Source organism: Dama dama, chromosome 30 (assembly GCF_033118175.1).
Source record: "Dama dama isolate Ldn47 chromosome 30, ASM3311817v1, whole genome shotgun sequence".
Lineage (NCBI taxonomy): Eukaryota > Metazoa > Chordata > Mammalia > Artiodactyla > Cervidae > Dama > Dama dama.
In genome coordinates, this window is record NC_083710.1 from 20,082,753 (window position 1) to 20,104,617 (window position 21,865).

A 21,865-nucleotide genomic window follows, 5' to 3' on the forward strand; every position below is an offset into this window, starting at 1 on the left:
CTTCTACCAAGTGTATTTTTTCAAATAAAGCTCAGGAACTTCCCTGGTAGTCAAGTGTGTAAGACTCCACTCTTCCACCGCTGGGGGCACAGGATTGATCCCTGGTCAGGGAACCAAGATCCCTCGTGCCATGAGGCACAGCCAAAAAATTAAAAACAAATAAATAAATGAAGTTCAAAGTTATTTAAGTGCTCATTGGGCTGCATTAAATACAAAACTAATTTAGGATGATTGGCACTTTTTTTTATATTGCTTTCCCACTCAAAAAACAGGTTTCTCATTTTGTCTTCATGTGTGTACACCAGTAAAGTTTTCTAAGTTTTTCATCGAGATCATTGGATTTGTGTATGTGCACAAATATACATTTAACAATGAATCTATGTACATATGTATCTATATATGTACATGTCTGCATGTGTATACATGTATATTGGAGGGGGCAGTAGGAACTTATTTCCATTTATTTTCTTCCTGATTATTTTTGGTATGTAAGTTATAGATTTATGTATGTTTAGTTCATAGTCAGTCAGCTTACTCAACTCTTGGATTGTTAATAATATTTTTGGTTGATTTCCTACTGTTTTCCAGGTAGACAATCATATAAGAAGCAAAGTGACCACTTTTCTTCTATCTAATACCTGTACTTGAATTAATTACACAAGTCTTTACTGAAGTACTAAAAAATATTCATCAACAGTGCATTAGTTAAGTTACTCATTCAGCAAATATTTCTAATAGTTATTATTAATACCTGGCATTTATTCTTCCAACTATATTTTTATACTTACACATACACACAGATTTGTATTGAATGAATGCATGCATGAAGATGGAATTATTTCATCAAACAGGATGTTTCTCTAGAAGTTCCTCCAGCCCTGAAGGAACAATAGTAGAGAAGACGATGGGAATCAAGAAAGGGGTGGGTTATGAAAGGAAGTTGTGGCCCAGAGCAAGGACCTGGGTCAGCAAAGGCAGAGAAAGACTGGTGACAGCAAGAGACAGAAATATCATGTGGACCAGTCTGGCCTCAGTTTGTCCTGAGATTGTCTGGAATGATTGAGGAGGAAGAGGAAGATTCTCAACTTTCTGGTCATGAAGCCTCATGTACTCAAGTAATTTATTAAATATGAATGTTTTCACCCCCCTGTAGATCATACCAGTTGAAGGAAATTCTGGGACTTCAAGTATATTGCCTTAAAGCCTTTTCACATGCCATTCCCACTCCCTGGTTCTTCCCCACACCTTTGTCTGGCAACCACTTGCAGGATAGGTCTCACAGACATGTCACCTACTGAGAAAGATGTTCCCAGGCCACCTGGGCTAAGTTGCCTCTCTCTCTCTGGCAGTCATTTCCAAACCTATACGCTTACTTAGGAGAAGACTCTTGAGAGTCCCTTGGACTGCAAGGAAATCAAACCAGTAGATCCTAAAAGAAATCAACCCTGAATATGCATCAGAAGGACTGATGCTGAAGCTGAAACTCTAATACTTTAGCCACCTGATGTGAAACACCTACTCACTGGAAAAGACCCTGATGCTGGGAAAGATTGAAGGCAGGAGGGGAAGGGGATGACAGGGGATGAGATGGTTGGATGGCATCACTGACTCAATAGACATGAGTTTGAGCAAGCTTTGGGAGATAGTGAAGTCAGGGAGGCCTGGCATGCTGCAGTCCACGGGGTCACAAAGAGTTGGACATGACTGAGCAACTGAACAACAACAACAAATATGCTTATTTTATGTTCTTCATTATCAGTGGGATTATACTGTATTTTACTATTTAATTGTTTACATCAGAGATTGGGAAACTTTTCCTGTAAAGAACCAGATAATTAATATTTTAGGCTTTGAGGGCCATGTAGTCTATGACACAACTACTCAATTCCACTATCATGAAAGTTATATAGACAATATGCAAATGAATGAGTGTGGTGTGCTCAAATAAGACTATTTGTGGACATTGAAATTTGAATGTTATGTAATTTTCACATGTCACAAAATCTTATTCTTCTTGTGGTTTTCTTCAACCATTTAAGAAATAGAAAAACCATTCTTAGCTTACAAGCTATCCAGAAACAAGCAGTGGGCTAGATTTGGCCTGGGGATTATAGTTTGCTGATGGCTTGTTACATGCTTATTTTCTGTTTTCTCTTCTCCTGTCTCCCCCTCCAGTTTCAAAAAAATTGTTTGTTATTCCCTCTGTGGATACAAAGAAATCCCTCAATAAATACCTCCCAGCAGAGATTAATTTAAGATATTTGTTAATAACTTGCCACATACATGTTCTCATCAGTGCAATATAAACAAAGGATATTCAACTGCAGTGTGCCATGAGCTATACTCTTGGACACAGGTTGTCACTTAAAAGCATCTCATTTAAATGGCATTCCTAGATTTGTACAGTGTTCAACCTGCACAATCTTACATGGTGGCCTTGGACACCTTAAACATTCTTTTGAACTTGTATGACTTGTTCTGTTTCAGTCAACTAACGTGATACCAATTCTATAATCCCTACTCTATAGGAAAGAGCATAATTTCTTAAGTATCATTTTGGCTCCTTTCTAGTATGTATATTAATGTAGCTTTGTTCAACAACGTCATAGCTATTCTTCCATTTCCAGTTGTTATAATCAAATTGTTTTATGTGTGACCATGTTTTAAAAGATTTCAGTTAGAAAAATTAAATCCACCCAGAAAAACCAAACACAAATTTCTTTAGTACCTCACAGTCCCCCAAGATCTGAAGAAGAAATACTTACATAAACTTTCTGAGCCACTGCCGTGTGTATATCTGATGTTTCTATCAATATTCCCTATAGCATAGACTGCTTCTCTGGCCACTAGAGACTGAAATCAACAGAATATGGAATTTCAGTTAATGTGCAGCTTTAAAACAAGACAGGTACAAGTTTCTAAAAAGAAAAAAAAAAAAAACAAAAAAACCAATAACATATAGTGACTGAATCAGGCTGTAGATATGAAGAAATAGCAAAATGGTTGTTGTCAGGGGCTGGGGTAGAGGTGGGAAGAAAATGGAGATACTGGTCACAGGATACAAACTTCCAGTTATATGGTGAATAATTTCTGAGGATCTAAAATACAGTCTGATGACTCTAGTTAACAATACTGTTTTATATACTTGAAAGTTGCTAAGAGAATAGATATTAAGGGTTCTCACCACAAAAGAAAAAAGAATTATGTGAGGTGATGAATGTATTAATTAACTTTATTGTGATCATTTCACAATATATATATGTATAAATAATGACATTGTACATGTTAAATTTACACAAAATTAAAAGTCAGTTGTATATCACTAAAGCTGAGGGAAAGTGGTATAATGAAAAATCTGCATTTATCCAAAAGGTAAATTGAGAAGAATAAATTAACTTTTAAAAATGTTTTTCTCTTTATGGAAACCACAGTTGGGTGGCTACAAACACAGATCCTTCCAATATAATTAAATTTTTATTTAATTTGAAGAAAAAGGAATTCTCACATGCCTTTTTAAGGAATTCATTAATTTTGTAAAACAAAGCATACATAACAAAGTTATACTGTCAGACAAAGTATAACTACATTGCAAAGACAAATAACTAGGCAAAATTATCACCGAGCTTTAAACTCAGCTTCTCTAAACAATATGCACATCTCAGGTATGAATGGTTCCCTCCTCATCCTTCTCACAAGCTCTTTCTTTTTTTGTGTAAAACATGCAAAAACTCATCTAATAAAAAAGATTATATCCCTGGAGTGCAGCAAGATGGTAACTAAATTCCCTGTTCTGTTCTTTTCGTTTCCAGCTTATGCAGATCTTTTCTGAAACTGGCACTAGCATTATAGTATTTACTGTTGCTCCTTTGAATGACCCCAAGGAATATCAGTGGATGTGATGCTGCGTCACCCCCTGCTCACAATAAGTTTTAATGGAACCACATGAGCTACAGAATAAAATGTAGATTTATTCTGACGTTCAAACAAGCTACCTGCTCTTCACAAATGGACCTCATATGCTCTCTGAGGGATCAGCTTCCTTTTCTTGCCCCCACATCCCCCTGAGCGTAATTCCCGTGGGGAAGCTGTGGTTTCTGCTTAGAGATTCTTCTCTTCCCTGTCACTTATGGAAATCCTGTCTTTCAGTATTGTTTGAAACTGTACCTGGTTCTTGACTTCACTAGCACTTCACCATTCCTTCTTTACAGTACATTACATCTTCAGTTCAGTTCAGTTCCGTCACTCAGTCGTGTCTGACTCTTTGTGACCCCATGAATCGCAGCACGCCAGGCCTCCCTGTCCATCACCAACTCCCAGAGTCCACCCAAACCCATGTCCATGAGTCGGTGATGCCATCCAACCATCTCATCCTCTGTCGCCCCCTTCTCCTTCTGCCCTCAATCTTTCCCAGCATCAGAGTCTTTTCAAATGAGTCAGCTCTTTGCATCAGGTGGCCAAAGTATTGGAGTTTCAGCTTCAGCATCAGTCCTTCCAATGAACACCCAGGACTGATCTCCTTTAGGATGGACTGGTTGGATCTCCTTGCAGTCCAAGGGACTCTTAAGAGTCTTCTCCAACACCACAGTTCAAAAGCACCAATTCTTTGGCGCTCAGCTTTCTTTATAGTCCAACTCTCACATCCATACATGACCACTGGAAAAACCACAGCCTTGACTAGACAGACCTTTTTTGACAAAGTAATGTCTCTGCTTTTTAATATGCTGTCTAGGTTGGTTATAACTTTACTTCCAAGGAGTGAGCATCTTTTAATTTCATGGCTGCAATCACCATCTGCAGTGATTTTGGAGCCCCCCAAAATAAAGTCAGTCACTGTTTCCACTGTTTCCCCAGCTATTTGCCATGAAGTGATGGGATCGGATGCCATTATAAGTCCTCAAGGTGGAGACTTTATCCCCTCACTTATCTGTTTCCCTCTGAATGAATTAATAAGGCCACCCTTAGCTATCGCAGTCAGAAGGGAGTTGTACCATCTGTGCCACTTACAGAATAGTTATTCCCTTGAAGAAGGGAATGGCTATCCTTCCCAGTATTCTTGGCTGGAGAATTCTATGGACAGAAGAGCCTGGAAGACCACAGTCCATGGGGTCGCCAAGAGTCAAAGACGACTGAGTAACTAACACTTTCACTTTTCATACTATAGAGCAGGGTCACCAACCTCCAGATCACAGAGTAGAACCAGGCCACACAGGAGGAGGCGAGCGGCAGGCAGGCTAGTGAAAGTTCACCTGTATTTACAGCTCCTCCCCATCACTCGCACTACAGCCTAAGCTCCACCTCCTGTCAGATCAGCAGCGGCATAATAACATGCTTGAATCACCCCAAAACTATCCCCCCCCACAGATCCCTGGTGCCAAAAAGGTTGGGGACCACTGCCTTAGAGTATAGCAATCTGTAACATTTGCTAGTGGCTGAGCTCTCTAACCATATAACATTCTCTTAAAGGGCAGAGCCCTACCCAATGCTTCTTTCAGTGTCCATCGAACAGTATTTTACACGTAATAACTCAACAAACATTTATGATAACAGCAGCCCAAAAATAACTCAAAATCACATTAAATCTATTTCCAGATCATGACAAATACCCTCTCACTTCTTTAATCACCAATCACGGAGCTTTCCTTAAAAATTTTCCCTTGAGAAGAAAAAGGAATCCTAAGTATCAAGTATGTTTCTGTTCTAAAGGAGTTATTTTTAGCAACTGCAAATAACTCTACATTTGTCATCAGGATTCGCTAGCCCCTAACATGGCTATAGTTTATTCTGTTAAGAGAACCAGGACAAAACTAGTCAATGAGAAATAAACCACTACATAAAGATAAGACCTTGGCCAAGAACTGGAATGTTGCCATAGCACTTCCATTGACTAGAGAGCATCTGGGGTGATGATTTGCTCAAACGTAGCCACAATCCATCAAGAACCCTTGCATCCTCATCTTTTGCCATCTTACCCAAGCATAGAATATCTGCGGCCAAAAAGTGGTTGAGAGAGTAGTATCTGTGTAAGTCCTCTTTGAACTCACTGTACCATCCATTGCATTCCAAAAAGGAGGGATGATCTTGCCTCAATGCTGAAATTGGAGTTGCTTTTAATAGGACCAAATCCCTGCAAGTAAGGGAGGTCAGTGTAAAAACAATTCCCAATGCTAATATCAGATCAGTAAGTATTGTGCTAAGACTCGACCTGTGGCAGGCTGCCATAGAAAACTAGCCACCACAAACAGACCGATAATTCCAGAAAGTCTTGTCCTTGGCTTCATATGTAGGTCAGGTCAAGGTGGACTGGTTCCCTCCTGACATCCCAAGGGCTTGTCTGACGCTTTCCTAGGTAGCCCCTCTGCTGGACCCAAGTTCATGTCCTCAAAGGAAGGCTCAGTTCTTTACAGTCTCTCAATGAACCCTGACCCAGGGTGACTCTCAAAAGAGTTTGATCAAGATAGAAAGCATCTATCCCACTTCGTACTCTATGGGAGAATAGTTTCCCCCACAGTTTTCGATTCTTGAACTAAGTATTATTTTACTTATGAAATGCTAACAAAAAAATGAATTAAGCAGCACTTACCAGTTCCTCATGGTCTTTGCTTCTGCTTCGGCTGTAGGAATATGGAAACACTATCTTCTGGGAGTAGGAATGCATGCTGATATAAGCTTTAATGTGCTTGATATTTCTTCTCAAGAAATCAGCCACCGCCTTCACTTCTGGTTCCGACTCAGGGTAAGTTCCACAGTAGACTTGTGAGCACGAGTTACTTGAGGCACCCTCCCCTGGAGTGAAATGGATGGAGTGGAATTATAAGGGGCTACACTTCCTATTTGTGATCTCCCTGGCAATGTATTCTCCTAATATCTAGGGTGTAACATTTTTAGATAAACGGATTTGCTCGAGCACTCTGAACGTGTTTGTGACAATGTCATCAATGCTCTGTCCTCCCAATGTAGGGGGCCTGGAGTTCAGTCCCTGGTCAGGGAACTAGATCCCACATGCAGCAACCAAGAGTTCACATACCTAAACTAAAAAAAAGGAAAAACAGAGAAACCACATGCCACAATGAAGCCTGAAGATCCTTCCTGAGACAATGAAGACCCAGTGCAGCCAAATAAATAAATAATTATTTTTAAAAATGTTGTCTGTGTTCATTTTGAATTCAAAATTTATATGCCCTCAGAGCAAACAATCCACCAGTTGTGGCCTAAGGGCAGCTATCTTGCAGCCTCAAGAAAGTGTCTGTGAGAATGTCAGAAATGCCAGCTCTGCCTCTGAATATGTGGTTACATGAGAAAAATATAACCCCATCTTCTCTAATCATTGTAAGTTTGGTTTTTCTGATGTATATAGTTTGGTTGCTGTTGTGCTCAGCTGAGTCAGACTCTTTGAGACACTTTGGACTATAGCCAGCCAAGCTCCTCTGTTCATGGGATTTTTCAGGCAAGAATACTAGAGTGGATTGCCTTTTCCTTCTCCAGGGGATCTTCCCAACCCAGGGATCGAACCTACTATGTGTCTTGCGTCTCCTGCACTGCCGGCAAATTCCTTACCTCTGCGCCATGGGGAAAGCCAGATATGTGTAGTTTAAAAATCACTAATTAACATAGCCCACAATAGAAAAGTCTCATTTGGAAACTCAGGTCTGCTTGCAGTGCTACTTCTAACCTGCTCAAAAGATTAGTAAATAAAATGGGATGGCAACATTTGATGTCAGAATAATGCATGTCTATTCCTTTGAGAATAGAGTAAGCATCATTTTAGATGGCAGCCTGACTTTTAACATTTCTCTTTCTGTACCTAAGTCAAGGGTTGGGGCCCAGGGGGCCACCTCTGTCCCAAAAGATTATCTCTTCGAGAAACAGTTTATTAGCCTCAAATTGCCTCCTTCACTTGTGTTCTGCCGATCAGAATCCCTCCACCATAAGTTGAAGTGGAGATGCAGTTTCTAGTTTCAAGCTGCTCTCTTGAAAACAAAGAAGATAACAACAATAACAGTGCCAGCTGACTTGCAAAGAACACAAGTTGTATGTGAGGAACTCTGCTAAAACTTATAGGGAATATCTCCTTCAATCTTCGCAGCAAATCTTTGAAGCAAATGCTGTTATTTTAGGAGGTGCAAATTGGGCATTAGGGGTGGTAACCATTGTTTACAATAGATGCTATGGAGCATACTGTTAATCAGCCTACCACTTGATTTCAATCTTGGCATTGCCATTTAATAGTTATCTGGCTTGGGTGATTTTTTTTTTTAACCTATGAGTCAAAAGTTGGTGTAATCCAAATTAGTGTTTATAGAAAAGAATAATGGTAATGAAAGATGAGGCCTTAAATTGAACACCACTTTTAGACCTTCATAATAAGAACTGTCTGGAATTCCCATTCTATGTAACATCAACAGAACTTACTTGGCTCCGCAGGAAATCTGAATTGCCCATATGTTCTCTGGCTTCCCAAAGCAGCCAAGCAAGACAAATTCTTTTAATTCAATGGATGCTTTACATTAAAAAAATAATAATCCACTTTTGGCACAACATGGGTATTTGGCACCATCAATTTCTAACAAGTTAGAAATTTTAATTTCAAATATATATTTTTTGGTTTTATTTTTAAAAATACTATTTACTCCATAAGGCACTGCTAATTGTTAAGACTCAACAGTAACAAAAGAATACAAAAAGCATTCTAACCTTCTCTTTTGGCCCTTAAGCTGTTTATCCCTCACTTGTATTTCAGTCAGTCTTCTAGTTCAGTTCAGTTCAGTTCAGTGGCTCAGTCGTGTCCGACTCTTTGCGACCCCATGAACCACAGCACGCCAGGCCTCCCTGTCCATCACCAACTCCCAGAGTCCACCCAAACCCATGTCCATTGAGTCAGTGATGCCTTCCAACCATCTCATCCTCTGTTGTCCCCTTCTCCTCCTGCCCTCAATCTTTCTTAGCATCAGGGTCTTTTCAAATAGGTGAGAACGAGTAGAATTCTTGTACATGCCCTAAGAGGCAAAGCAATATTGATTTTTTTAAACCTATCTATACTTAATTTCTTTTATCTATTAAATGGAAAAATCATAAAATGCTTTGCCCAGTGCCTGGCATATACTGAGTGTTTAGTAACTATTGTTTATCATCATTGTCATCATCATCATATGGATTGGGACACAGAGAAGGCCAGGGTGCTTTGCAGAGATGAGATGAGCAGAGAAAGGAGCCACTGAGTCCCCTACAGTCCTCCAGGCCCAGTTTCAGTCTGTTTCCAAGGTCTGCCTGAATCCTGGTCCTTGGGTTCCGTGGGCTACTCCATTATCCTCACAGAGTCTGCCTTTCTTACTTAAGCTTGCTTCATTTTCTTCCTTTCATTGCAATAGAAGCAAACTTAATGCTTATTAAACATCCCCACCCCCACCCAAGGAAAAGTTGTGCTCAGGTCTTTCCAAACATTTGTGTTAGTTTTTAATCAATAATGTCATTGGACAAATCATTTTTGATAGTTTAGTTACCTTTGAATACTTTTATTTAACCCCATAGGTACAAGTTTATCATTTCAAATGTAATCAACATAAAAATTACTCGCGAGATATTTTGTGTTACTTTTTCATTCGAAGAGTACGGGGTCTAGTTCACCTTCATTGCATGTCTACGTTTGGACAAGCCACATTTCCAGTGTTCCATGGCCACATGTGGCTAGAGGCTACTGTAATGAACAGTGCCAGCTCAGATTCTCATTTTGTGACCATCATTCTAGAGATTTCAAACTTTTGTTTCAAAGAGCCATCTAGAGTCAATCTGTTTTTCAGATTCTGTTTTGCCTTTCAATAGGTATGTTAATATGGGCACACCACTTCCTCTCTCTCAGCCCAAATGCTTCATCTGTACCAAGAGGTGCTTGGTCTTCCAGGTCCCTTCATGTTCAATCACTCTTTGATCTATAAGCAATGGGATAAAAAAAAAATACCTGGAATAGCAAACTCATTGAGACAAAAGTCAGTCAGAAACTACCAGGGGCTCCTGTGTGTGGTGAACAAGAAGATATTGCTTAATGGTTTCAGAATTTCTGTTTGGGATGACAAAAAATTGGGGGAACGGATGTTGGTCATGGTTGCAAAAATTGGGAATGCACTCAAAGTCACTGAACTATAGTTTTTAATGGTTGAAGTGGCAAAATTTTATGTTATATATGTTTTACTATGATTAGAAAAATTAAAGGACCATATGGTCCCTAGGAAAAGAAATGAAATACTTTCCATCCCACACCAGTTGCAAAAACTTTGTAGTTTAACTTAACATTTCAGAAAATAAGTAGAGTTGTTTAAAGAAGTTTGAGACCAGAAGTCCTCACAAATACCCCCTGTTGGAGACTGAATTCTTCTCTCCCCATGTGTGCATGCAAAGTCACTTCAGTCTTGTCAGACTCTGTGACCCTATAGGCTGTAGCCCACCAGGCTCCTGTCAATGGGATTTTCTAGGCGAGAATACTGGAGTGGAGAGCCATGCCCTCCTCCGGGGGATCCTCCTGACCCAGGAATCAAACCCAAGTCTTTTACTACTCCTGCTTTGGCAGGCAGGTTCTTTACCACTAGCACCTCCTGGGAAGCCCCACTCTACCCCCAATTCCTGTGTTGAAGCCATAAGCCATCATGTGTTATATTGGGAGATAGGGCCTTCAAGGAGGTGATAAAGTCATAAAAGTAAGGCCCTGATCCACTATAACTGGTGTCCTTATAAGAGGAAAGGGACACCACGGATGTATGGACACAGTGAAAAGGCTGTGTAAGGACACAGCAAGAAAGCTGCCATTTGCACGCCAAGGAGAGAAGCCTCAAGAGAAACCCACCTGCTGATAAACTTGATCTTGGACTTAACAACCTCCAGAACTACAAGAAGTACATTTCTCTTGTTTAAGCCTTCCACCCTGTGATATTTTGTTATGGCAACCCAAGCAGACTAAGATATCCCCACCTCTATTTCCAGCTCCAACACAAACACACACACATATACACAATTTTAATACAGAGGAAAGGTAAAATGAACATAAAATGAGTAAGTAGGCTTTGCAGGACAGTGATGGAGACACAGACATAGAGAACAGACCTACGGACATGATTGGGGGGTAGGAGGAAGGAGAGGGTGGGGTGTGTGGAGAGAGTAGCTTGGAAACCTACATTATCATATGTGAAATAGATAGCCCATGGGAATTTGCTGCATGAATCAGGGAACTCACAATGGGGCTCCATAACAACCTAGAAGGGGGGATGGGGAGGAAGGTTGGAGGGGGGTTCAAGAGGGAGGGGACATACATACCTACGGCTGATTCATGTTGTTGTTTGGCAGAAACCAACACAAAACTGTTGAGCAATTATCCTTCAATTAAATATCAAAAGAATTTAAAAAAATTTTTTGAAGAATAAATAGGCTTGATATTATCATTTCCTCTTTCTAAGTGAGGTGTTCTTTCAGATTCTTGACAAAGTAATATAAAGGCACATTCTATTAATAGTTGTAGGGACAACGAAGAGATAAAATTTAATTCTTTTTTTCTCACTTTTTTTTTTCTTTCTTTACTTTGCTCACAAAGTACTGAAGAGATGCTGGGGCACTTAGCGAAAAAAAAAAAAAAGAGTTCCTTACTGTTATTTTTTATTTGGAACTCTCTGTTATCTATAATATATTCTTGCTGCTTCTGTTCCTGCTTTTAACGCCTGTGACATATAATAATACAACCACAGGCCTAATCAGGGGTCTGAAATATTTTTTGATGACCATAACAGAAGATATTTTGACTACTTGGTTATTCAAATTAGGTAACATTAGTTTCACCATAAAAAAACATTAGGTAAAACAGAGTAGTAAAAAGAAAAAAAGCTTACAGATAAAAGAAGCTTCAAAAAGGAACTTATATCTGAAGAGTGATTGTCAGATTCAGAAGAATTTCAGCAAATTTGGAGTCAGGCAGCCTGGCTTTATATCTCAGCTCCGCCACTTCCTAGCTCTGTGCTCTTGAGCAAGGGACTTAACCTTTTCAAGTCTGGGTTTCTTCATCAATGATGTGTAGATAATGAAACCCAGGGGATGAAGTATATAAACCACTCAGCACTTAGCAACTGTCAGCTCTGTTTATTCAGAGGCCTTTGATAATTAGCTGCTGCTTCTCTGACTCCCTCCCCAGTTATCACTGCCATGGGGGTCTTTATGCTTCGGTGGGCACTTTTATTGGACAATCTTAATGACGGCTTTTACAAAGAAACCACTAAATGTTTCCCTTGAGCCTGAGGCAGGATCAGCTATTATTTCCTGTGTTTTCTTACTATGTCTGTGGCTTTCTTAGAACAACTTATTTCATGCACAGATTCATTTGAATAACTTTCTGAGACCTGCTGTGTGCCAGGTACTGAGCCAGGTAATAGATAATCGTCCCTACCCTCATGGAGTTTCTGACTGAAGAGGGACGAGGAAATCAAGAAAAAGTACTCTGCTGTGAAGTTTTTGTATCTATTAGGTTGGCCAAAAAGATCATTCAGGTTTGTCCTTAAGCTCTTACTCCAGTGAACTTTTTGGCCAACCTGATACATTGTGACAATGATGAAATCATGAGTTTTCACTTGGGCTTCACAGGTGGCACTAGTGGTAAAGAACCCACCTGCCAATGCAGGAGACTTAAAAGACATGGGTTTGTCTCAGTGATGCGATTCCAACAGATCCTTCTGGCCCTCCACTGTGGACTCAATAGCAAGGAGATGAAGAAGATCGTGACTGAGAGACCATGGCAAAAAAAGCAAAAAAAAAAAAAAAAAAGACATGGGTTTGATCCCTGAGTCGGGAAGATCCCCTAGAAGAGGAAATGGCAACTCACTTCAGTATTCTTGCCTGGAGAATCCCATGGACAGACGAGCCTGGTGGGCTACACTCCATGAGGTTGCAGAGTCAGACATGACTGAAGTAACTTAGCAGGCAACACTTCTTTTTTAAAGGAAATAGAGAGGATCATCTAACTATGACTGCGTACGGTAAAGGAATGGGAAGAAGAGGATATTTCTGTGGCTTCAACAGCTTTGCCCCCTCTATGTTGTCCATAGAGCCATATGCTCCCACTTCCAAAAATATAAATGATTCCAGCTCATTGTTTAGATTTGTAGTTGTTTCCTAAATGTAGTGACTATGAAATATCCTTGGAGGGTGGGTGAACTAACACCTACCTCCCTGAGAGCAGCCAATATTCCTGAAAGCCCAAGTCAGTGTTCACTGAGTACCGTAACTCATTTGAATCAAGGAACAAGGAATTCCTACTGTGCTGAATACAAGTTTCTCTTTATGATATTCATGAAAGAAAGAACTTAAGAAGGTGAATGGTAACAGGGAACACAAAATGTTTTGGGACTTCCCTGGCCATCCAATGGTTAGGACCGCACTTCCACTGCAGGGGGCACAGGTCTGATCCCTGGTCCTGGTCGGGAAAACTAAGATTTCACAAGCCAAACAAACAAAGGTTTTGCAACACTATAGAAGTAAATATTTTCCTGAACAATTGAAAACGAGAGATACCCATCCAACTCTAGTCTTTGATATCCTCATGATGAATGCTATTTGTTTATGAAAGTAGGAAATTTAGTGGTCAATTCCCTATGATTCTAGAGAAAAAGAATTTTAGAATTTTGAAGCTAGAAGGAACCTTACAGAACTGGCCCAACTGCCTTCTTATAAAGATGTGGCTATTAAAACAAGGAGGACAGGGTAAGGATGTTCTGCTGATTTTAGTCAACCTTCACATCATTACATTTAAGCAAAAAGTTTTTTATTTCAATTATTTCCTGATTCAGATAGTCCTCCCCTCTAATTAGCTTGAATTAATGGGTTTTTAGGAATACCACCTTTTAAATGAAGAGACATTGCTAGAAATTAAGCAAACAACCTACCACACCAGTGTTTGGAGGCAAAGTTCCTGTTCAGGTCTGTTCCGACACAAGCATTGTCTTCATGTAAAGAACGATTCTTTCTCCACATTCGATCCTAAAGAAACAAAATACAGATTACCAGAGCATCCGTGTTTGCAGTTTAGGAGAGACACCACTTTTAATGCCAAAGTGGAGAGTGTTGTGTTTCTCTCCTTTAACCCCATCTCTTCACCGGGTCACTGTCTTCACAGTACTTGTTGCATGGCCCCTGTTCTACCCAGGTCTTAATTGGTTTCACTCAAACTTGAATCAAATGAAGTGGTGATATTTTATGAGCTTTGACCTACCAAAAAAAAAAAAATTTCAGCTGGTTTTCCTAGGCTGCTTACTGCCTTCTTGTTAGGTCTGGCTTCCTTTAATTTTATGCATTGCCATTTTCTATCTTCTGTCCTTCTAAGAAAAGTAAAATAACTTGATGTTTCAACTCAAATTAAAACCATGAGTCATGAGTTTCTTTTTTTTTAATTGAAATGTATTTGACATACAACATTGTATAAATTAAAGATGTTCAACATGTTAATTTGATTCATTTACATATTATGATTACTACTATTGGGATAATTAGCACTTCTAACCTGTCATATTATCTCTTTTTTGTGGTGGAAATGATTAAGATCAAGTCCTTTAGCAAGTTTGATGATTATGATACAACACTGTTGAATCATGAGTTTCAGTGCTCTCTTTCGATTGAGTTCAATATTCACTTAAAACCTACAGGAAGCAGAGATGTGAAAATACCTCTAGTTTGATGGTACCTGTGATTGTAGTGATTCAACTCTGGTTTTTAAATGTAAAGCAAAAATACCCCATTGGGTTCTTGGGGTAATCTTGGAATTTAATCTTGTAAACAGTTGCATAGACTTTGTTTTAGTTCTGGGTTGGGATGACATGGCACCCTTTTCCCTATTCCACCAACCCTTCTGTCCAGCCTCCCAGTCTGTTTCCAACCCCAGGCCTGTGACTCTGGCAGCAACAGCTGCTCTGAAGAAATCAGGTTCTCATACTTCAGGAGTTAGTTGGCAGAGTTAAGATACAGAAGACGGTTGCAGAGTAAGACTAAAGCATGGCTGAACTCCACTGGGAGTCCAGTGAAGGCATAAATTTAATGTAATAGCAATCTATAAATGTGACCATTTATTGAACTCCAATTTTATGTTAGATACTATACAAGGTATTTCCCATTTACTTAGTTCAGTGTTTGCTCATTCCCACCTAAAAGCTTCTGTTCACAGTATTCGCCTTCCCTGAGATGACATTTTCATCAATCTCCTTCACCATTCCCATCTCTTCTGCTTAAATTAATCGCTACATAAAATAATTCCTGTATAATTCCTTATGTTTCTAATCACTGCAATTATGCCCATTCCCCTGAGTGTTTAAATGTGCTATTCAAGTATGTTTTTCATATATGGTTGACTGTTTTTATAATTTAAAATTTTTTAAATTAAAAATTATTATTAGGGTTTACTTTACAATGCAGTCATTTTTTTACACACAAGAATTAATGTATTTCAACCAACATTAACAGGTCAGAAAAGTGAAAATTTTTTATATGCCTGCACTTGCACACATACACACCTATGAATAAACTCAAGCAAGAAGTTTGCAGAACTATACAGACCAGAGTTTTTATGTGCTCCTCATTAAATTAGAAAGGACCGTACTTCATATTGCTTGAGTAATTTTATGTGAATCATGATGCTGTTGGATTAAAACGGTTTCCAGTGTAGACAAGACTGACCATGATACTCCTATATATGTTCATGATTGAGTTAAAGGGTACTAGGATTAAATTCCATTCTGATGCACATTCAGTTAGAATGCCATTCTAATTCTTGCAATTCATGATTTTTATAAATCAAAATACCATCCAAACAACTCCTAGTGAGAATGAACGGATGGAGGCACTGTGTATCAAGGCAGCTAACATCAAAAAGGAGATAAAACCAGACCTGCGCCACTCTTGCTGGGAAAACACCCTATCACAATGAAGTAGTCTTGCCGAAAAAGTCAAACCTGAATCTTATTAATCTTCTAGAATCCACATATCAAGTTTCAGAAAATACAGAGGACAAAGCAACATGTTAAACTACAACATGGCAACGCAATGAGTAAATCCAGACAGGAAACTCTCTTCTTCAGTGAAAAAAAAATTGCAGGGAAATAGAGAAAAAGAATTATGGGGAGAGAATCTATGGATTAAAAAAAAAAAAAAAAGGCTATAAAGCAATCACAATATATCAACCTTATTTGGATCCTGAACCAAAGAAATGAACATTTTTAAAAAGTTGTGTTATGATCAGAAATTTAAATACTGATTAGAAATTTTATGATAGTAAATAATTATTGTTCATTTTTAGGTATAATTGTATTGTTATTTTTTAAGACCCCAGTTAGATGCATCCTGAAATATTTATTGATGAAATGATATGGTATCTGAGATTTGCTTCAAAAGGATATGGGTAAGATAGAAAGGAGTTGGGGATATAGGTGAAAAAAGATTGGCCATGAATTGATTGGCTATGTGATAAGTACATCAGAGTTTACCATACAATTATTTCCACTCATATATGTTTGAACTTTCCCATAACGAATTAAACAAAAAATTTTTTTCATAATAAAACCGTTATGCTGGGATCCAGGATTCTATGAATAATTCTGTGTATCCTGTATGTTCTAAAGGAGTGTGTTTTGTATTCTTTGCCTTCACCTACCTTTTTCCATGTGTAGTCATAACCATCCACATTAACCACTGGCATAATATAGAAATCCATGTGCTTCAGAAGATTGGTATACATCTTTTCTTTCCCATAGTTATAAGTTACCTACGGATTAAACCAAGTATATTTGATAACGTATCTTTTACCTCCTTCTAAACTTAGCCTGTTTCTTTTTTTTAATTGAGATATAATTGACACATAATCCTGGAACAACACAGGTTTGAACTGTGTGTGCTACTTGTAGGCAGATTTATTTCAATATTAAGTACTAGAGAACTACACAATCTGCAGTTCTTTGAATCCACAGGTGCAGAACTGTGCACAGATGGAGGGCCTGCTTATAAACACATATAAACTTATGTGTGGATTTTTGAGTGTATGGAGGGTGGGTGTGCCTAACCACTGCATTGTTCAAGGGTCAACTATATTAGGTTCAGGTGTATTACCTAATGATTCAATATTTGTATATATAGTGAAGGAATCACCACAATAAGTCTAGTTAATATCCATCTAGCTAACATCCACTAAACTTGGTCTGTGTGTTTTTGTTTTTTTTTTAATTCGACATTTAGATTTGCAGATTTAACTTTCAGGAAGAGTATTAATTCCTTGAAAAGTCTAGACTTTGGGTACTATGCTGACAAGTGATGGTAAATGTCCTGGACATGGGACAATGGGTCTTCCTATCTAATGGAGTCAGAAGACAGAATTATATGTTTTCTAAAACTTTCTTCAAGAAACAGAAGAATTCTTTATTAATACATAAAGCCCACCACAAAGATTTAAAGAAACAAAACCTAGACATATTTCCACTCTTTTTATAATAATCTGCATCAATCACCACTTAAACTAACCTTGTCTCATTCCCAGACATGTCTAGATAATATTTTCTGCATTGTCTTATAATTTGTGAGCTAAATTTTTCCTAGAATTGAGTGTATTTCCCAAGCATTCAGTCATTTGGCTTTAAAGCCAGTGGTAGCTTTTCCTAGGTATTGACTACGAGTTTCCTATCAGACATCATCTGACACTGCTCCTCTGTGCTTTAGATTCATACCCAGCTAGCGTCGCATACTTTCACATGATCCAAGAACATCCACATTCCAGTGACTGAGAAGTTAACCCCACAATTACCAAATATAGATGCCGAAGAACCACAAAGACAAATTTCAGGTAGTTAAATGATTTCATCTGGTGACTCAGAGGTAAAGAACCTGCCTGGCTAATGCAGAAGATGCAGGAGACATGGGTTAGATCACTGGGCTGAGAAGATCCCCTGGAGAAGGATACAGCCACCTACTTCAGTATTCTTGCCTGGGAAATCACATGGACAGAAGAGCCTGGTGGGTTACAGTCCACGGGGTCGCGAAGGAGTCAAACACAACTTAGTGACTAAACAACACCAAAGCTTTGGCATAAATTCATCATTTGTGGTAACATTGCTACATTTAAATTCGTGGATTAGTTCACAATTTTTTGCTGATTTAAACTTTACTCGAAAGACTTTGTAAAGAAACATTTTTCATTATTGATAGAAGAAAAATGTCTTTTTAAAAAATTGAAGTATAGTTGCCGTAAAATTTTATATAAGTTACAGGTGTACAATACAGGTTCACATACACCTGCAAAGGAAACCATCAACAAAACAAGAGGACAACCTACTGAATGTGAGAAAATATTTGCAAATGATATGCTCAATAAGGGGCTAATATTCAAGAAAAACGTCTTCTAAATCTTACCTTTGCTATAGCTAAAACATTACCATTTTTCTTTAAATATTTAAAATACTATATCCTTATCTCCCTAGAACAACCTTAATAGTCAAATTTAAATTATTTACCATAGGTAACCACTTACCAAATATGAGAGAAAAGAAAGAAAAAGTACAAGTTACTTTTTGACCCACTATAGGTCAGGAAGAGAAACTTAATGAAAAGGAAGCAATTTTATAGAATGAAAGAAGCAATATTTTAAGTAATTGAGCAACTAGTGAAATCATTTTTATGCTACAAATTAGTACATTTATGTTAGTCATTTTTTTTCCAGTAATAATGTAGCATTATCAGAAAAAAATTAGGAGATCTTATTTTCTTTAAAATGAGAAAGTATCATTTTTATTTCTATGGGGGTTGCTGAACTTTTAATAGGTATGTCATGGTCAGTTTCTTTGTCTTTTTTACTCTCCTTATTTCCTTCCTACTTTAGCAATGGTTGGATGGAAGCCTTTCAGCAAAAAGTTAGTCTCTGAGAGAAGATCAAATATTAGCCCGGAAATTTGTCTAATAAGCAGGGCTCCAAACAGAAGGGCTGAGTGAGAGCTGAAATACAGCCTATGCTCTGTGCATCAAGCCCTACCCTCATGTGGGGCTGCAGCTGGAATCCCAGAGCAAGGGGGACCTATTTTTTTTTAACAATTTATTGAGAATATTACTCATCTACCAGAAAATGCAGCATTTTAAAGTGCATAGTTCAGTGGGTTTTATATTTCACAGAATTAAACAAAGATCATCACTACCCAATTATACGATATTTTCATCACCACCCCCTCAATGTTGCTGCTGTTCAGTCACCCAGTTGTGCCCGACTCTGTGGCCCCACGGACGGCAGCACGCCAGACCTCTCTGTCCCTCACCATCTATCAGAGTTTGCCCAAGTTCATGCTCGTTACATCGGTGGTGCTGTCCAGCCATCTCATCCTCTGATGCCCTCTTCTCCTTCTGCCCTCAATCTTTCCCAGCATCAGGAATTTTTCCAGTGAGTCGTCTGTCCGCATCACGTGACCAAAATACTGGAACTTCAGCTTAAGCATCAGTCCTTCGAGTGAATATTCAGGGTTGATCTCCCTTAAGATTGACCGGTTTGATCTCCTTGCTGTCCGAGGGACTTTCAGGAGTCTTCTCCAGCACCATAGTCCGAAGTCATCAATTCTTTGGCATTCTGCCTTCTTTATGGTCCAGCTCTCACAACTCCCATCAATACCAAAAACTCCCTTTAGGAGTTACCCCTTTCTCCCTTCTCTTTCCCCAGCCTCTGGCAACAATTAATCAACTTTCTGTCTCTGTGCATTCACCCATTCTGGACATTTCATGTTAAGTGGAATAATAAAATATATGGCCTTTTCTGTCTGACTTCTATCACTTTGCAAAATGTTTTCAAGATTCATCCATGTTATAGCCTGAATCAGTACTTCATTCCTTCTTGTTGCTGAATGGTATTCCATTATAAGGATATGCCACATTTTATTTGTCCACTCATAAGCTGATGGACATTTGGATTGTTTCCACTTTTTTTTTTTTTTTCAATTTTTTGGCTGCAGTGTGTAGCATATGGGATCTTATTTCTCCAACCAGGAATTGAATGGTGCCCCCTGCTTTAGAAGCATGGAGTCTTAAGCACTGGACTGCCAGGAAGTCCCTGTTTCCAGTTTGGGACTTATGAATAGTGTTGCTATGAACATTTGTAAACATATGTGTTCAAATCTCTTGGCTATATACCTGAGTAGAACTGCTGGATCAAATGGTAACTCTATGCTCAAACTTCTGAGGAACTGTCAAACTGTTTTCTAACATGGTCGCACCATTTTATGATCCCAACAGCAAAGGATGAGAGTTCCAGTTTTTCCACACTCTTACCAATATTTGTTATTTGCTATTTAAAAATGTTTGCCATCCTATTGGGTAGGAGGGCTTCCATTGTGGCTCAGCTGGCAAAGAATCCACCTGCAATGAGGGACGCCTGGGTTCGATGCCTGGGTTGGGAAGATCTCCTGGAGAAGGGAATGGCTACCCACTCCAGTATTCTGGCCTGGAGAATTCCACTCCATGGACTGTATAGTCCATGAAGTCAAAAAGAGTTGGACACGACTGAGAGACTTTTACTTCACTTCACTTCATTGGGTAGGAAGTGGTATCTCTTTGTGGTTTTGACTCACATTTCCCTAATGACTAATGCTGTTGAGCATCTTTTCATATGCTTATTGGCTATTTGTATATCTTCTCTGAGAATTGTCTTTTCAGATGTTTTGCCCATTTAAAAACTGGATTATTGATCTTTGCATTGTTTATTTGTTAAAGTTATTTATGTATTTTGGATGTGAGTCCCTCATCATTTATAATTTGCAAAGATTTTCTCGCATTCTGTGAGTTGTCTTTTAGCTTTCTTGATAGTGTCCTTTGAAAAGCAGAAAGGTTTTTAATTTTGCTAGTCTCATTTATCTCTTTTTTCTTTGGTTGCTGTGCTCTTGGTATCAGATCTAATAGTTCGTTACCTAATCCAAAATGACAAAGATTCACTACTTCTATATTTTCTTCTAAGATTTTTGTAATTTTAGCTTTTAAACTTAGGTGTCTGACCCACTTTTAGTCAATATTCGCATATTGTGTGAGATAGGAGTCCAAATTCTTTTTTTTTTTTTTTTTTTTGCATATGGAGAGCTGATTGTTTCAGCAATTGCATGCCCCCTTTTGATTCTGCACAAAGGCACCACCTGGACTGATGGTGAGCCTCTTCAGGTCTTTGATTAAAAAAGATGACAGTCCAGAGCAAGTGGGAATGGGTGACAATCTGTGGAGCAACAACAGAATGAAACCAGGACCTCAGGGGACAGGATTAGAAAGGGAGGGTAGAGAGAAACTGCAATATGGAGACTTCTTAATGTCTGTAAGTGGAGATGTGGGCCCCAATGGAAGGATGACCTGAATGGATTAGTCAGGTAACATTTCGGCATCCTTAGGACCTGGGCTATTTTTCTGATTGGCCAAGGGAACTTGGTAATGGGGCAAACCTGTGTTTCCTTCAGGCATGTGGGGATTAAGGATAGGGTTACATACATAGACATAGAAAATAAACTAATGGTTCCCAAAGGGGAAGTGGGGGAGGAATAAATTAGCAGTTTGGGATTAACATATACACACTACTATATATAAAATAGATAACAAAGATCTACTGTATGGCACAAGAAACTATACTCAATATTTTCTAATAATCTATAAGGGAAAAGAATCTGAAAATATATGTATATATATAAAACTGATTCTGCTGTGTACCTAAAACTACACAACATTGTAAATCAACTATGCTTCAGTAAAAAAAGTGGTTGGAGGGGCTTCCCTGGTTGTCCATCAGCCAAGACTCTACACTTGCAGTGCAAGGGGCCCAGGTTTGATCCCTGGCTAGGAAACTAGATTCCACATGCTGCAA

The 21,865-nt window shown here is 38.7% G+C and overlaps 1 protein-coding gene and 1 non-coding gene across 2 annotated transcripts in view; one reads left to right on the forward strand and one right to left on the reverse strand.

Annotated features, from left to right (window-relative positions):
- Positions 1 to 21,865, reverse strand: part of CPB2 (carboxypeptidase B2) — a 54,091-nt gene that overhangs the window by 1,853 nt on the left and 30,373 nt on the right. Inside the window, exons 7-10 of the mRNA XM_061132995.1 lie at positions 16,661 to 16,771; positions 13,908 to 14,001; positions 6,581 to 6,783; positions 2,766 to 2,853 (exon numbers count right to left, since the gene is read on the reverse strand). Coding sequence (XP_060988978.1) covers positions 2,766 to 2,853; positions 6,581 to 6,783; positions 13,908 to 14,001; positions 16,661 to 16,771 — 496 coding nt within the window. The remainder of the gene's footprint in view (positions 1 to 2,765; positions 2,854 to 6,580; positions 6,784 to 13,907; positions 14,002 to 16,660; positions 16,772 to 21,865) is intronic.
- LOC133049750 (small nucleolar RNA SNORD62) lies at positions 12,670 to 12,755 on the forward strand. The gene has a single exon (XR_009691441.1). It is a non-coding gene; the product is annotated as a small nucleolar RNA SNORD62 (small nucleolar RNA).